The sequence below is a fragment of the Gadus morhua genome, chromosome 17 (assembly GCF_902167405.1).
Source record: "Gadus morhua chromosome 17, gadMor3.0, whole genome shotgun sequence".
Lineage (NCBI taxonomy): Eukaryota > Metazoa > Chordata > Actinopteri > Gadiformes > Gadidae > Gadus > Gadus morhua.
In genome coordinates this window covers 16,651,964-16,669,661 of record NC_044064.1, presented here as the reverse complement: position 1 = coordinate 16,669,661, position 17,698 = coordinate 16,651,964, and the positions used below count along the sequence as shown (strand labels likewise).

The following is a 17,698-nucleotide window of genomic DNA, read 5'->3' as shown; positions in this document are numbered from 1 at the left end:
GGGTTAGAGAGACGCACCAATCCAGAGGAGCCAGGGGGGAGGGGTTAGAGAGACGCACCAATCCAGAGGAGCCAGGGGGGAGGGGTTAGAGAGACGCACCAATCCAGAGGAGCCAGGGGGCCTCGGCCTTGTTTGAACCATAGTTATTTGGTAAAAAGTTTCTTGGAATTGGGTGTGAATAGGTCGGTTAACGCCACTTATCCCACCTCTGGGGGTTTACGTACAAGCTACCAAGTGATAATAGTGCGGATGCGCGATTAAGCGATGTTAGAAATCTGGTCAGAAATCCCGATTAACCCTGATGAGGGATCATGTCCATCTATAATAGGGCTTCACCATATATCGTATCACGCATGTGCGATATTTGGATCGCTGGACCATCAGTTAAGGATCAGATCACCAAAGCAGTCGTAGACAGTCCCCGCTAGTCGTAGATCTAAACTTCAAAATGAGCCAGCAAAAATAAGATTTTATTCCCAAAGTCAGTTGTATGGAATTATTTTGGTTCCAGAAGACCAAAATCAGGTACCGTTACCACAACCAAAGGCAACACGACTAATTTATTTCCCCATTTAATCCACCACCATAAAGCTCTTGAGTTTTTAACGCTACAAAAATCAACCCAATCATTAATACAATGATAAAAATAAATGTCTACGATTAATTGTAACATTTGATCATCTGTCATATTGCAATAGGTTTCGCAGAAAAACTAAATATCCCAATAGGGCGCAGCCATGATCTATAATCAGCGCTGCAGGGCGTGTGCACGCGTCCTACCGAGGCGGTGAAGGTGAGAGCGGCGGGAGCTCCCGGGACTTCGGTGCCTGGCATGCGGCGGCGGATCTTCTTGCAGAACTGGCGGATGTCGGAGCATGAGGTGTCCAGGTCCTTCAGCAGCACGGCCAGGGCGGAGGTCTCCTGGCCGGCAGACAGGAAGGCCCTCAGACGGGACACCTCGGCCCCCATGCAGTCCAGAGCCACTGTGGTGAACTATGGCCGGGGAGGAGTGGCTGGTTAGTCGTAGTGTTAATGGTGACAAGAGGCTCGACCTACAAGCCTCAAATCAAATGGACTTTATTTATACAGGATGGGAAATAGCAGCAGTACACGCAGATACAATAATTGATCAATAAATAAAAGAGCAGTACAGAACAATATAATCTAAATATTGTTGATGAAGCAAAGCAAAGCTATGTTTTTCCTAGGAGAACGTAGCGTTGACTTCTACTTTCGAGAAACAACAGGACTCCGCCTTTTGAGTGTGTTGTACCTTGATGTGGTCGGCGAGCTGCACGGTACAGTCCTCAGGTTGCTGTGACAGGTGGATGCTGTACAGGTGCTGAAAAATTCAACAAGAACAAAAGGAATACACTTTAACCCAGCACACACATTATGTAGACATTTGCACGGTTTTCATTCCACACATCTGCTAGTGTGTGTGGGCTTGTGTTTCTGAGAGTGTTTCTCTGTGTGTGTGTGTGTGTGTGTGTGTGTGTGTGTGTGTGTGTGTGTGTGTGTGTGTGTCTCTCTCTCTCTCTCTGTCTGTGTGTGTTTATTTCTGCTAGTGTGTGTATCTCTGTGTCTGCTACTGTGTGAGTGTCTGTGTCTGCTAGTGTGTGAGGGTCTGTGTCTGCTAGTGTGTGTGTGAGTGAGTGAGTGAGTGAGTGAGTGAGTGAGTGAGTCTGCTAGTGTGAGTGTCTGTGTCTGCTAGTGTGTGAGTGAGTGAGTGAGTGAGTGAGTCTGCTAGTGTGAGTGTCTGTGTCTGGTAGTGTGTGAGTGAGTGAGTGTGTCTGCTACTGTGAGTGAGTGAGTCTGCTAGTGTGAGTGAGTCTGCTAGTTTGAGTGAGTGTGTCTGCTACTGTGTGAGGGAGTGATTCTGCTAGAGTGAGTGAGTGTGTCTGCTAGTGTGAGTGAGTGAGTCTGCTAGTGTGAGTGAGTGAGTGTGTCTGCTAGTGTGAGTGAGTGAGTGTGTCTGCTAGTGTGAGTGAGTCTGCTAGTTTGAGTGAGTGAGTGTTTCTGCTAGTGTGAGTGAGTGAGTCTGCTAGTGTGAGTGAGTCTGCTAGTGTGAGTGAGTGAGTGAGTCTGCTGGTGTGAGTGAGTGAGTGAGTCTGCTAGTGTGAGTGAGTGAGTCTGCTAGTGTGAGTGAGTGAGTGAGTCTGCTAGTGTGAGTGTCTGTGTCTGCTAGTGTGAGTGAGTGAGTCTGCTAGTGTGAGTGTCTGCTAGTGTGTGAGTGAGTGAGTGAGTCTGCAAGTGTGAGTTAGTGAGTCTGTGAGTGAGTGAGTGAGTCTGTGAGTGAGTGAGTGAGTCTGTGAGTGAGTGAGTCTGTGAGTGAGTGAGTGAGTGAGTGAGTGAGTGAGTGAGTGAGTCTGTGAGTGAGTGAGTGAGTGAGTGAGTGAGTGAGTGAGTGAGTGAGTGAGCGAGCGAGCTTGGTTGTTCTGGGAGTACCTGGTAGTACTTGATGGCCCTGGTGAGAGGCTCGGTCTGCACGGTCTCGTCCAGCTGGTCCTTGTGCAGCAGGTCGATGAAGTAGTCGAGGGAGCGCTCGTGCACGCTCATCTCAGAGTACAGCGTGCCCATCAGCTTGAACACCTCAACACTGCAGCCACCCAGAGCCCTGGACCACAGAGAGGAGGGGGGTTAGGAGGGAGGGCATAACGGATCCACCTGGAGATAAGTTCTCCTACTTGGGCATTCTCCAAATACTGGCTCAGGAAGTGGAGCAGGTTGGCTGACCACCAGAAGGTTGCTAGTTCGATCCCCGACTCCTCTAGGTGTGTGAGTGTCGCGGTGTCCCTGAGTAAGACACCTCACCCTCACAGCTCCTGATGAGCTGGCTGTCACTCTGCTTGGTTATCACCGCCATCGGTGTGCACATGTGTGCATGAATGGGTGAATATTAGGCAGTATAGTAAAAAGCAACTGGTTGGAAAAACACTGTAAAAATGGAGTCCATTTACCATCTACTCTGGATCCAGGTGAGCTCCTCCAGGCAAGTATGAGTCACCCGTTGTTTTACAGAAGATTGGACTTCATTTATTAAGTAGATTACATGTAGATCGAGGTGAGAGCCCCATTAGTCGTGGGGTGGTTCCTTCCTTAGCAACTAGTGGTTCATGACGGCATTGGTTCATCGTGTGGGCACGATGACGTTCACGACACTACAGCCGAGCACAAATAACGTCAACGAACGGTGAAGCAGTTTCAGCGAGGCAAAATATCCGGAATTATTAACTCTGTACTGTGTTGTGATGTTAATTGTGTCAGGGAGGAATATGAAAAAGTCATGAATTACATACTAGACGACAACACCACCGTGTTTAGCATCTTACGGTTGCCGTGTCTGCGGCCTACAGCAGCACAGGGTGGTCAGGTAGGGCGTGGCGGGGTCTTACTGCTGTTGTGTCTGCAGCAGCACAGGGTGGTCAGGTAGGGCGTGGCGGGGTCTTACTGCTGGTGTGTCTACAGCAGTACAGGGTGGTCAGGTAGGGCGTGGCGGGGTCTTACTGTTCGTATTTGTGCAGGGTGGACTGTAGCAGGGTCAGGGAGTAGACCAGACCCGAGGCGAAGCTCAGCTGCTCCCCCGGAGGGCCCCGCATCTCAGGCCCCTTCAGCACGTTGCCGTTCAGGTCAAACTTCTCCTGGGCCTGCTTGCTGATCAGCTCCGCCTGCCCAATGAAACCCACAAAGACGTTGGCACTTTGGCACAGCGAGAGCTGTTCATCATTTATTTTATAATAACTTTGTCTGACTTAACCATTGTTTCTTGGTAACCAACCATCTTATATTAACTTATATTATGCTCTGAGTTCTGCAGCAATGGCCCTCCTGTCCCTGAAGGAGGGATCTCACTTCTGGGGTCATCCTTTCTTCCATTTTGGATTGCAGGAGTTCTCCCTTGCACACACCTTGCAGATGAGCCTGGGGATGAGCAGCAGAACAAGGAGGCAGTCGTGATCTCCCCCGTGGCGGAGGAAGGAGTCTGGCATGAAGGAGGTGAGCAGGGACACCTGTCGGTTGGCCTGGCCCACCTCCATCTTCCTCAACTCCATCTCAATGGCCTGAGGAGCAAGGTAACATATTCTCCTTTACACGAGTTGTGGGGACACAGGTGAAAAATAAATACTGTTAATAAACACACCAGGTGATTGTTGACCCAGGTCTCAGGCCTACCAATGTCACATAAGTATTGTTAAAGGAGACATATTATGGAGTTTTCCCAACAAGTATACATAGTATACGAGTTCCAGAAAACATGTTTTTGAAGCTGTTTGCTGGAAATAGGTTTTAGGCAAAAACATTTTGCCAACCACGATTCCCCTCCGTTTCAGTCCCTTCAGAATGTGCTGTATCTGGCGTCTGCAGCTTTAATGCAAATGAACTGCTACCTATTGCATACAAATGAGCTGTCAGAGTGAACCACAGCATGGAGGAGAAATGAATGTTGCCGTTTGCGGACTCCTGGAGCTCTATATCAATATTATATAATAATAATAGTGGTGGGCATAGATTATTTTCTGTAATCTAGATTAATCTAGATTATAACGGCAAACGGCAAAAAGTCCTTTCGTTTACCTTGACAGCGGTCAATTATCCTTGGCAACGGTGAATTATCAAATGTAATTAACCGCCGGAAGTTTGGAAGGCCCATGCAAGTGAATGGAGCAGTCTACAGCATTGAGAAGAGCAGTGTAATAATCCATAATAATGTAAGATTTAGAAGTTAAATATTTGAAAGTTGTAGAGTAAATTTATATAATTTATATTGGAGTTAATTTGCTAGAAATGTATATTTAACACAGTCAGGATATTCTGTTGAATCTGCCTCTCTGATTCCCTCACGTTTACCTCAGTCTAAATTCTAGCTTCTGATTGGTTAGTTCAGTCACGTGATGGGTCCGAACAAGGTAGTGTTGTGGTTGTGAGTTGACAAGCAAAGTAAAGTACCGCTTGAGAAAGTCATCCGACCGTCTCCCTGCTGTTTATTCTCATAAAGAGTGATCCACCACCACATATCGAACCCTCACGTTACAATAATTCAACTCGAGTTTTGTTTTTTTACAAGAGGTGGGTACAAAATGATTCTTGACGAAAACTGGTGGGGACGCGTCAAGCGGTGACGCCTATGCCCAGCTCCCAACCAAACTTTGAAAATAGATTAAAGGCGATATTTTTTTTATCGCCCGATAAAAGTTTCGCGTTAACGCCGATAAAGGCCCAGCAAAAAAAAAAAAAAATATATATTATTATTAATATTAATAGATAGATCTCTATATAATATAATATCTAATATCACAGCCAAAAGTTATGTAGGCCTCGGATGATATTAAGAATCATAAAGACTGCGTCTGACGTCTCTGGTACTTCCAGAACCAGTAAAGACTCGTAATGGGGGTGATCCATGGGGTTATCATGGTTGAGAAGAAATGGGGGAAAGGAACTTTGGCTGTGACTCTCTGAAGTCCAGATTGAACCGCGACATTCAGTGTGTTTACATGACCCTAAAGAAAAAAAATCGAATTATTGGGTTAGCCCAACTATGATTGGATTATTAAGATGCATGTATACACCTTAGTCAAACTATAATCGAATCGAGTTACTCATAGTCGAATTAAGACACCTAGATTATTCGATTGTTAGTCGAATTAAGTGTGCATGTATCGGGTCGGATCGGATTTTGCGTTCTGCGCATGCTCGAGACTTCTCCCGGGGGGCGTGATCCGGAAGTATAAGGAGACGATAGTCACGTTGTTGTCGCCGTCGGAAAACGAGAGACGGCAATTTATTTAAAAAGTATGCAAATACGATGGAGGAAGCAAATGTAGTTACCCCCTATAAGAAGTGAATCATCATCAACATGCATTCTTCAGTACAAACTATGCTTCTGTTACGAGAGTAGCGTATGTGTGTGAGTGACTTCAGCGAGTGAGTGAACGAGCGAGGAGAGCGAGCGGTTGCGCGTGTCAGTTTAGTGAATGAACGAGTCCGGTTGTGTCTTTGCAAAAGACGTGTACTGTTAAGTTAGTGGAACTACGAATAAGGTACCCAGCCTGTCAATAATTAACACTTCGGTAACACTTCGATTTCACCCAAGGCTGAATTTAAAGAAGGCCTACATGTCTTTCTAAATGTTGGTCATCAACAAGGTTGTAAAGTATTAGGGATGGGCAACGATCGTCGAATAGTCGGAGTCACATAGAATATCGAATAATGAATGTGACTATGGTTATTTATTACACGGCTCTTCTCAATGCTGTTGAACGCTCCATTGACTTGCATGGGCCTTTACAACTTCCGGTGGTGAATAGCGTCCTCGGTTGCTAAGCGACGTCAACGTCTTTGGCGGACTATTTCTCTGCTGATCAACACTACGAATGCTGGTAACGAATAAATTGTAAAAAGACACACCGTGTCTAGTTCAGCGTCATGGAGGCTGTGCTCAGTAAAATAAATAGCGATCCGTTTTCGGCGCATGTAGGTCTATCTGCCTAAGCCCACGTTGAAATAATTTTTTTAATAATAATTTTTATTTTTATGTATCCGAGGTGCGTGCGTGCGTCGGGGGTTCTTGATTGACCAATTTTCGAATATTATGCGAATACTTCTCAGCTAATATTGAGTAGTATTTTTGCCAGAAATGCACATCCCTAACAGTAGTAACTTCGGGCACATCTGTCAAAATAAATATTTTTTTACGATCTTTATTCATTCATTGCGCCGCGGCCGAACTGAGGGGGATATTCTCTGAAATAATGAATCTTAAAGACTGCGTCAGGTTCTCCGACTCTCTGGTACTTCAGCAACGAGTAAAGACTCGTAGGGGGTTATATCGGCCATGGTGGAGAAGGAATTGGGGTAAAGGAACTTTGGCTTCGACTCTCTGAAGTCCATATTGAAACGCGACAGAGGAGAAAGGGATTGTTGCTGTATGCGGGACAGCTGTCAGTTCACTTTGGGTCCATTTCTCCGACGCTCCATTTCCATCCTTTCGGTCGTATGCGGACTCCTCCGGCTGGACTCCTCCGGCTGCTCTGCCGCCGGAGGAGTCCGCATACGACCGCGAAGTCGGAACAATGGAGTGTCGGAGAAATGACATGGACCCGAAGTGAACTAACAGCTGTCTACTGAAAACATCTTTCTCGAATGCTGCGGCGGCCTGAGTTTGTTGATGCTAGTGACGTAAAGAGGTCAACCGGTGGCTCTATTACAACTAGTTGAAATGGGCACAGCGCCACCTATCGTACCGGGGAAAGAAATGCTTCGGCCAATGAATCGATTTTCTCACCGCCATGTATACTCAGACAATTGCAGTTGTCCAATTGAGGAGCATAATCGAACTATGGCCTTAATCTGATTAAGCTGTGCATGTAAACGTACTCAGGAGAAAGGGATTGTACTCCCGAGAGCTGAGCTGCCGGACTGCCGCCGAGCTCCCCCCGCCAGAGCTGCCGGACTGCCTGCCAGAGCTTCGGCGGCAGTCCAGCAGCTCTGCTGGACTCCCTGCCAGGCAGTCATCTATTTTTGTATGGAATCTCCCTGCTTCTGAAATGCGCGAACATCTCCACCCAGCGCTTGTCCGCTGGTCCACAAAATCTTATCTATGCTCTGATTGGAGGGGGGTGGGGAAGTGGGTGGAAAAATTCAAATGTACCCTCGTTGACTGACTTCAGAAATGCATATCCCACTCAAAAAATCGTGTATAGACTTATTACAACGTTTGTATGCGTGTGGGAGCACCAGAGACCCAAAACAACACCCCAAATCCCAGGAAAAGTGTTGTTTTCATAACATGTCCCCTTTAATAAACACACCTGGTGAGTGTTGACCCAGGTCTCAGGCCTACCTTTGCGTAGGCTTTGGTCTCTGCAAACTTAATCTTGAAGTCGAAGAGCTCGGTGGGGGCCTGGATCTGCTCGGCGTTGGTGTTCTGGGCGTTGGTCAGCTCCCTGTTGGTCTCCTAAACAACCACACATATGTTGTGTCCTTTACAATTTTTTTTTGTCAATGCTATAATTAGCAATGTGAGTAAGACATCGACACTGGAACCTCGAGGCTATTATCACACTTTCTAGTGGTTATTTGTGTAATTAGCGGCTGCATCGTGGACGCTGCCACCTGTTGATAAAGAAACGTTATAACGGTATATCTCTGTGACTCCTTATGGAACCGGTTCAGAATACATTCCCCCGGCCCTGGCTCATAGTGGGGTGTGTGGGGGTCCCTGGCTCTAAGTGTGGTTCATGGGGGTCCCCTTGGGTCTCATTGAGGTGCTGAGGGTCCCCACCTGCAGGCTGGCGGTGAGCTCCCTGTACTTGCTGATGGTCTGCTGGTAGTCTGCCAGTGTCTCCTGAGAGGCCTCCACCCTCTGGCCGGCCTCTCGCACCTTGGCCCCGCTCAGGTCCACCTGCTCCCGCAGCTCCATCTCCGTCTCCCGCGCGTTCTCCTGCAGCTCGTCATTCATCTCGTTGATTGCCTCCTGCAGGAGAAGGAGCAGGAGAACACAAAGGCTTTAGAAATGAGAGGCAGAGAGAGAGAGGCAGAGACAGAGAGAGACTAGGAAGACTGACCAGATCAACGACGGTCTCACGCAGCTCCCGCACTTTCTCCTCCAGATCCAGGTTCCTCTCTGTAAGAGTCTCCACCATCTCCTCCGCACCCAGGGCCGCATCCACCTGTAGGGGAAGAGGTGGGGAAGGTAGAGAAAGACCCAGAGGGAAGGGGTAGAGAGAGAGCGAGAGAGAAAGGACGGAGATAGGACGAGAGAGAGAAAGATGTTTACAGCAACCACAATTTGTAAACAGATCCTGCATTGTACAACCCGGTCATACAGGTTTGAACCTGGGCACTGGCCCTCCAGAGTGGTTCAGAGTGGCCCAGAGCGGTTCAGAGTGGTTAGGACAGCTACCTGCTCCTTCAGCTCGTCGATGGTGGCCTCAGCCACCTTGGTCTCGGCCAGCAGCTTCTCCTTCTGGCCCCTCAGGGTCTCTAGCTCTGTGCTCTTCTTCTCCATCTGCTTCTGCAGCTTCACATGCTCCTGCTTCTCTGACGACGACAGGTCCCGCATCCTGGAGGAGGAAGAGTGATGCACCTTATGAGGAGAGACTTCCTACCTTCATCCATCCGTCCTTCTTTCTGTTCTTCCTTTTCCTCTCCTTCCCACCCTCCGTTTATCCCCTTTCACTCCTCCTTCCCTCCCTCCTTTCCTTACTCTCTCCTCCCTACCTCGCTCCCTCCCCTCACTATCCTAGCAGCCAGAATGCCTGAAACCCCATAAGTTACTTCTTAAACACAATAAGTATCATCTCATCTCAATGGTTGTTCTCCTCTATTGTGTCGTTGTTCTCTATCATGTTACATGATGTGTGTTGTTGTTGTTCTCCATTGTGTTACATGATGTCATTCTCTATTGTGTTCACGTTACATGTGTTTTGTTGTAATTGATTGTGTTACATTGTGTTTGGTACGTGTGGTTGTCAGGGGGACACTGACCTGACCAGAGCCTCCTTCAGGCGGCCGTTCTGCTCCTCCAGCTGTCTGACGTGGTAGCTGGAGGCGGCTCCGTCTGAGCCTGGGAGAGAGACACAGCAACCCAGAGAGAGAGAGACAGACTATAAGAGAGTGGAACTGGACGTCACACATAAATCAATGGAATTAATCAATGATCATTGCCTCAGGCAAATCCGGAAAGCTGCAATGTGTCTGAGGCCTTTCCAGTGAGTAGGCTGGACACTTTCAGAATCCAAACATCTCAATAACATGGTTCTCCAACAGGCTGTGACCAAAACCAGCATGGCTCAGCAGACTGGGAGGGACCTGGGAGTGGCCAAAGTATGGTTCTTGTGAACAAAGATGATGGCCAGCATTATTCGTTTTTTAAAGTAATCAGTTGTAGGATGGGATTTTATTGATAACATTAATGATCGATATCAATCAGCATTGACGAGGAGTCCAGGTTATTTAAGCTACGAGCTAGTTGAAATGTAACACAATATCGAGAGTCGTACCAAGCAGGTGGTCACTGAACAAAATGTCTGCATAGGACACACACACAACATCATCAAAACACACACACAGACACACACACACACCTTTCTCCTCAATCTCGTGCTTGAGGATCTCCAGGTCCATAGACAGCTCCTCCATCTTCTCCTTCAGGGAGTCCACCTCCACCTGCAGCGACTCCGCCCGCTCCTCCGCCATCTCCTTGTCCAGGGTGGCCATCTCGATGGCGTCCGCCGTGTCAGACATCTCCTCCATGTAGCGCTCCTTGCCCTCCACCGCCTCCCGCGCTTCCTGATTGGTGCAGAGAACGTACAACGGTGGTGAGAAGAGCTCTTATTTTGGGCTCACTCCTTCACCTCGGCCCGCATCCTAAACGTGGGCTTTTTAAATGTTTTAACCTGATTTTGTGTTTGTAAATGGTGCATGGACTGCATGTAAATAAAGTGCTTTTCTAACCAGTGGCCATTAACATTTACATTTAGGGCATTTAGCAGACGCTTTTATCCAAAGCGACTTACAATAAGTACATTTGTCACAAGAAGTGCATCAATATATCGCTGTCGGTACAGAAAGGATGTTCATAGAACCAAGTGCAAGTACCACAATCGCTAGGCTAATCAATTCCCCGTGTTACAGCCATGATAGCAGCTACTGCAGTTGCTACACAGTTAAGTACTATAATACAATACAATGCAATACAATACTCAAAGTGCTTTACAATATTGCAACACACAAAAACACACACACACACACACACACTAGCCGAGTGGACCCTCACCTTCTTGGCCTCCTTGAGCTGCTTCTGGAGGTCCAGCTGCTGCTCTTGCATCTTGGTCTTCCACTCCTGCAGCTGTTCCAGCTGGATCTTGTGCTTCTCCAGCTCCTTCACCTTCACCTTGTCCTCCGCCCGCTTCATCTTCAGGGTCTCCAGTTTCTCCTCCAGGTCCTTCACCTGGGCCCGCAGGGAGTCTTCCTCCTGGGGAGAGATGGAGGTGAGGGGACAATGGAGGGATGGAATATAGAGGATATAGGGAGGGAGACAGGGATTGATAGAGGGATGGATGGAGTGAGTGAGGGAATGAGGGATGGATAGAGGGATGGAGGGATGGTAGAGAGAGGGATGATAGGGAGAGGGATGGATGGAGGGATGCAGGGATAAAAGAGGGGTCAGGAGGATTAGGGGTGGGTGGATGGACGGAGGGATAGATGGACGGCGGGGTGATAGAGGGGGTAGATGGATGGAAAGGTTATAGAGGGGGTAGATGGACGGAAGGGTGATAGAGGGGGTAGATGGATGGAGGGGTGATAGAGGGGGTAGATGGATGGAGGGGTGACAGAGGGGGTAGATGGACGGAGGGGTGATAGAGGGGGTAGATAGTTCAGGAAGAGGAAACCAACAGTGCAGAACTTAAGACCACACGTTAATTAAGTAAACCCTTCTGGACCTCAAGCTGGTTTTGGAAATGAGAATGCATCAATTATTGCTTTGTATTCATTATCAATTAGGGATGCACCGAAATGAAAATTCTTGGCCGAAACCGAAACTGAATACCGATTGTGGCTTTTGCTGTTTTTCATTCACCATTTCATAAATCAAACAATTAAATGTCCTTTATAAACTTTTTTGTCTTGCTTTTCAATAAAAAAAATCAATTACAAATTTGATACAAAATATTTATTTAATACTAAACGTTTTTTAACATTCGAGCAGACCTTATAGCAAGAATTTAAGAACAATGTACCTTTAAATAAATGAGACATTTGTATATATTTTTTTTCTTCAAAAATATATATTTGTTCGCTGTATGATTTTTGGCCGAAACCGAAATTTATGTTTTGGGCCATTTTCGGCCGAACATTTTCGGTGGCCGAATATTCGGTGCATCCCTATTATTAATTATATCATTCACTATGTATGAAGAATTATGAGAAAGAACACAATGCATCCATCGGATATTGACCAACCCCCAATACATCAGGCTACGTTTCAAACGTCCCTGGTCAGTTAGTAAGCGATACCTGCAAGCCAACAGTCCCACAGACACACAGGGCGTCCCCATTCCATCAACACCAACGCTCAGAGACAACATGGTCCCAGGCTTCCCATCCGACATTCACCCAACAGTCACCAAACAGTTATTGTATTATTCTCTAACATCATTACCTAAATTAACCCTTCATGCCAGATATTAGCAGCATGCTGTCGGGCGTGAGATGAAGACTCTACCTGCTTGGGCTCGACCAGCTCCATCTGGGCCAGGTGAACAACAACCACAACACAGGTCAGAACTGTGACAACTGAAGGACTGTATGATGAGGCTGAGAACCCTGCATGAACCACTATACTGAGCTGTGTTCGAAGTGCTAGGGGTGGGCAGTTCTCCAAATCTCCAATCTAGGATTAATCAACAATAAGATCTCATCTTAAATGAACAAGAGAGTAGGTTCTGGTCGGGGCTTTACCAGTTTTTGCCTCTTGCTCCCCATCCCATATTTTATGAACATATTAAATCTCAAAAGCAATTCAAACTCTAGTCTTTGACAGTGTTAAATTAATATGAAATTGTTAAATAAATTCATAAAATCTATGCACATGAGCATGGCTCCAGCCACACCCTGTTGCATCTCTTCCATCACCTCCTTGACACCTGAATAATGTTCAGCATAACCCAATTAAACATCACTTAGTTGAACTGGATGTCAGTGCAGGACCGGTGAGCTGAAGGGGACCCACCTTGGTTGGGCCGGAAGGTGCGGGGGCCAGCGTGGCTGTGGCCGAGGGTGAGCCGCTGGGCTGGGGGACGACCGGGGCCGCCAGGGCCCCCTGGGAGGAGGAGAGGCCTGCCTCACTGACATCACTGAGGAGAGAGGAAGAGGAGGAGAAGGTCGCGCGCGGGGTCTGGAGAGAGAGGGAGAGAAAAAAAAAAGAGCGAAATAAAAGAGCGAAAGAGGTTAAAGGATCAAAAAAAGAAAACACGTGAAGACGGAGAGAAATAAAAGCTAACCGATAACTTAACAGAGAACAGTGAAACCAAGTGACCCAAGAAGCCATCCTCTCATAAGCAATCGTTGCTGAACCCAGAGTGTGTGAGAGTTGTGAAGTCCTTGTGAAGTTCCCCTCATGCCGCAGCTGTAAAACTGTTTCTAGAAGATAACCTGGTGACGTTTCTCGACAAGAAATAGCCAACCGTCCACCTCCTGTGATTTGGATAAGAACCTGTGAAACCTTTAAGGAACCTTTTTTATAACGTTGTCTCCCCACCACTGTGGACCTCATAACACCGCATACAACCCCCCATCCCGAGCATGACGGGGGAAGGTGAAGCCCTATCTGTAGTCGGTGCGGTCTGAGTCCTACCACGGGGCGGGCGGGGGAGCGGCCCAGGGAACGAACAGACAGGGAGGGGAGGGAGGTGGCCGATACCAGACGACCTGGGGTGGTCAACTGTTGACAGTGTGACCACACACACACACACACACACACACACACACACACACACACACACACACACACACACACACACACACACACACACACACACACACACACACACACACACACACACACACACACACACACACACACAGCAGTCCGTTACTAATTCTAATGCAAACATGTGTGACGGAATCTACTATAAATGCTAATGATGCCAATATGGCTTTGCACAAAGACTACAAATGTAAATGAATGTAACGATGTAAATAAAGTACCAAATGTGTATAGAATAAATAACATTAGTATTCAACTTTGGATTCACCGACAATATCTTCCATGACCCATTAAGGTCCATCCAAGTCTCCAAGCTGATGAAGCAGGCTCATTGATCATACAACTAACCAACCCCGAGATGTTTGCTGGCTTCCAGATGTACCCTTGGTGAACAACCACACGTTTGACCCGGTCCGATTGAGAACATAAGACATGGACTGTATATCGAACTATGACGGGAGGCGGGCGTGCAAAGGTGTGTCAGCCCCGTTCTGACCTCCGGGTCAGTGGGGGTTCAGGCTCACCTTGGCAGAGCGACGGGGAGCAGGCTGGGGAGGAGGGGGGGAAGAGAGAGGAACAAGAGGCCGGAGAAACAGAGGAACACACACACAAACATACAGATTCACACAAGGGGAGAAGCAAGGGAAGAGGTTAGCAGCACAGAGATGACATTCTGCGTGTTAGTCTGTATCCAAAGAGCGCATCTTTAAGAAAGTTCCACAGAAGTGACTACTGAATGTTTCCATCCACCCGAACCGATCACGTATGTAGCAAGCGATGTTCAGGAGATCCATTCAAAACCATAGGTGGAGCAGATGGTAACTTAACAAACGAAAAGGCAAAATCCAATGATTCTCTGAATGACATTTGAAATGTGACAATACTCAAACGTCCCCATCATAGAAAGTATGATATTTATATTCTGTTGATGTCAAGCATGCCAGGTGTCTGTTGAAAGAAAAGACAACAAAATGTCGAAGCTAGGGCTCTCTCTCGTTTGCTGGGATTCTTCCTATTGACCAAGTGGGATGGGAGTGAAGTGGTGACACTAGTTGTGACAGACGACCAAGGGGTCCCAGTTGACCATGGAAGCAAATGTAAGCTTTTCTCATGGAGCTAAATTGACTCAACAGACAACACAATCTAAACCTAAACTCTTGAGTTACTTCATACTGAACACATATCAAAAAGAAATCCACATTGTTATCATTTGTTAATTTTCTATTTATTTTAATACTTTAGATTTAGTTTTTTTATCTTGGTTGGCACAGCATATTCTTGATATCTGCTATAATAATTAATATTTATAACACAGGGAGCTTGCTAGCATGGTCCCTGTGCTTTTTAGCTGATAAGTGGCAGTAAGGAAGAGCCCCAGCAAAGAAGACAGACCCAACGTGCATACAGATAATCACATTGAAGATGGCCGCCATAGATGGAGCGAGTGAGTCGGCCCTGTGAGGAGTGACCGCGCAGCGAACAAGCGTATGAAGCTGAAACCTGAAGGAAATGCGTTTCCAGCCTGAAGACGAGGGGTGAGCAACCACGGTGAGGTGATCATAAGTAGAGGTGAAATAATAGGGTGGATTTCAAAATGGCTACCTTCTTGATGCTCACGGGGGTCTGGAGAATGTGTCGTTGGGGGGGAGAAATGCATGTAAAAAGACACATAGAGTGAAAACACAAAAAGGTAAATCTATCCAGTCTTGATGTGGAAAGTAGTGTTCAAAGTTGCGGAGCCAGATTCAAGTCCCAGGTTCCCACGGTAGAAGCCTTGAGGCACTCGCATGCATGTGAAAATCAGGGGAGTTCTCCCCTGCTACCTAACAGTATGTTATGTTATGTACGCATGTTACTAATTCACCAACAGCTACTGCAGGGTTTCTGCAGGTTTCATCAAGGTACATTTAAGACTTTCAAAACTTTTTAAGACCATTATGAATGCAATTTAAGAACTATTTCACCTCCATATCTGCAAAAAGAAGAATATGAAGGAAAATCATAGTCCAAGATTTACTTCAAAGTAAATAAATGAACATTATAATTTTATAATTCATATAACCACGTGTTTTAGGTGCCTGTAATGTAGTAAATGACAAATATGCCGATATTCCTGATTTGAGTGTTTTCTTGCACAAGTTGCAGCGTAGTTTTCCAGCCAGATCTTCTTGAAGTTGCCTTTACCCATAAAGGTGAAGTGATCGTTAACAAATCACTATTTTCTTTACGAGAGGAGACGCCACTAGCCCCCGCAACACACTAGCTGTAACAAATCACTATTTTTTTAATGAGAGGAGACGCCACTAGCCCCCGCAAAACACTAGCTGGGGGGGGCCTGATCAATTCTAACAGGGCTGTACAGTTTTGTCGTTCGTTTTTTTTTTGTTCCATAATCCAATAATTTTTTAAGACCTGACACAATCGTATTTAAGACTTTGGAAGGGACCACGGAAACCCTGTACTTAAGATCAGCCTGTGTGGACTGCTTTGAGACACGCACTCAAATGTTGTGCATCAAACATGCAAATTTAGGATATTGGCATCCCCTCTATATAATCGTACCTGTTTGGTTGCTCTCGGAGTCTCAGGGATATCTGATGGAGAGAGAGGGATGGAGAGAGACAGAGCAAAGAGGAATTAGATTTGGTGATGTCCAGTATGTATATACACACACACACACCACTTATTCAGGGCTGATAGGAAGTGAAATCAGTTGTGCCTGAAATGATCAAATACATTTGAAGACACCATAGAGAATTGCCTTTCTTGACAACAATAAAAGGAGCGGAACTCGCACACCATGTAGCCGATGCAACAATACGTTTTTATTGCATAAAAGTGTAAAGTGCTACCCAAAGTGAGTGCAAAACGTTTTCAGTCCCATTAAGACCATCCTCAGTGCAAACATACAAAGGTAAAAGACTTCCTTATAAAGATTAGGCCTAGTTGGTGGCAGACATGTCAATCAAAAGTTCAGGTAGGTTGACGTGTTGACTAGACATTTTAAAAGGCACCGCTCACCTATTTTCACTTTTCTTGACAACATACATGGCGGAGCCATGTATGTTGGAGCACCACGCCTGAACTCTATCAGGCCTGCTTATGTCCTGTTATGAAGTGTTTGACAATGTAGGGGATTGCCAGACTAAGCTCAATCGTAGATTGCACCTTGGTCTGGGGAAGCTGCTGTCATTTTCTTCAGCACAAGAGGCGTGATCAACGGGCCTAGTTCAAATGACTCTGTACGCAATTGGCTGCTTGCCTTGTCGTCATTGTGTTTAACCAGCCAATAGCATGCCAGGGGGAAAGCCAGCTTGGTGATGGGCTCCAGTAAAAGCATATCGGAAGCAGAAAGAAATGTTTTGTTCCCCTCCAGACCCTGCTGCAGGGCTGGGGGTACCCAGTCTATGTATCCATGATACAGAAACATATTTTGACAATATGCCAATGTGTGCTAACATAATGAATGATGCCTGGCGGTAGGTGTTCTCCATGTTAAAGGAGTGGTGTGACTGGCCCTCACCTCTCTGGCGGGGGATTTTGGAGGTGACAGAGTCTGGAGTCTCTGGTGACGTGGCGGCAGAACCGTCCTCCACCAGCTGGATCTGAGGAACACCCGACACAACATCAACAACACGCAACAAACAGGCAGGGAATCAAAGCGCAGGCAGCAGTGTTTAGTCATATGAACCATCTTGTAGAGCAACATAGTGATGCCACGTGTTTGTGCGTTCTGTTACAATACCCAGGTATTGTGTGTTTGTGCTTTCTGCTTCAATACCCCGGTCTTGTGCGTTTGTGAGTGCTGGTCTAATAATCTGATATTGTGTGTTTGTTCGTACTTTGTTGCAAAACCCAGGTATTGTGTGTTTGTGCTTGCTGTTCTAATAATCTGATATTGTGTGTTTGTGCGTGCTGTTGTTCTAATACCCAGGTATTGTTTGTTTGTGCTTGGTTGTATTGGATAGTATCTGCAAAGTCCCTCGACAACAAGGGTCATGTTTTCAGCTATGCAGTTATGGCTCATAGAATCAGAGCGAGTTGGCGAGGAGAAGAATCATGAGGTTAAAAGTGCAGACACACTCTGACGTGTGCACACATCAGATGGCAGTCATGTAATTTTAAAAACAAATAATCTATGTTGCTGATGAGAGGACAAGCAGACAAAGGGTGTGGCGATAGAGAGGATCAGAGACAGCATACAGG

At 46.6% G+C, this 17,698-nt stretch overlaps 1 protein-coding gene across 8 annotated transcripts in view; it reads right to left on the bottom strand.

Moving 5' to 3' along the window:
* Nucleotides 1–17,698, bottom strand: part of dctn1a (dynactin 1a) — a 38,979-nt gene that overhangs the window by 16,665 nt on the left and 4,616 nt on the right. For 3 of the 8 annotated variants that reach the window (XM_030338336.1, XM_030338343.1, XM_030338339.1), the window contains exons 4-21: nucleotides 17,016–17,097; nucleotides 16,055–16,086; nucleotides 15,095–15,115; nucleotides 14,017–14,040; nucleotides 12,737–12,901; nucleotides 12,230–12,253; nucleotides 10,781–10,978; nucleotides 10,089–10,293; nucleotides 9,490–9,568; nucleotides 8,906–9,065; nucleotides 8,568–8,672; nucleotides 8,285–8,476; nucleotides 7,844–7,957; nucleotides 3,909–4,061; nucleotides 3,508–3,668; nucleotides 2,449–2,617; nucleotides 1,274–1,342; nucleotides 781–993 (exon numbers count right to left, since the gene is read on the bottom strand). In XM_030338336.1, the coding sequence (XP_030194196.1) occupies nucleotides 781–993; nucleotides 1,274–1,342; nucleotides 2,449–2,617; nucleotides 3,508–3,668; nucleotides 3,909–4,061; nucleotides 7,844–7,957; nucleotides 8,285–8,476; nucleotides 8,568–8,672; nucleotides 8,906–9,065; nucleotides 9,490–9,568; nucleotides 10,089–10,293; nucleotides 10,781–10,978; nucleotides 12,230–12,253; nucleotides 12,737–12,901; nucleotides 14,017–14,040; nucleotides 15,095–15,115; nucleotides 16,055–16,086; nucleotides 17,016–17,097 (2,166 nt within the window). The remainder of the gene's footprint in view (nucleotides 1–780; nucleotides 994–1,273; nucleotides 1,343–2,448; nucleotides 2,618–3,507; nucleotides 3,669–3,908; nucleotides 4,062–7,843; nucleotides 7,958–8,284; nucleotides 8,477–8,567; nucleotides 8,673–8,905; nucleotides 9,066–9,489; nucleotides 9,569–10,088; nucleotides 10,294–10,780; nucleotides 10,979–12,229; nucleotides 12,254–12,736; nucleotides 12,902–14,016; nucleotides 14,041–15,094; nucleotides 15,116–16,054; nucleotides 16,087–17,015; nucleotides 17,098–17,698) is intronic. The other 5 variants (XM_030338338.1, XM_030338337.1, XM_030338341.1 and 2 more) reach the window with 5 other exon arrangements.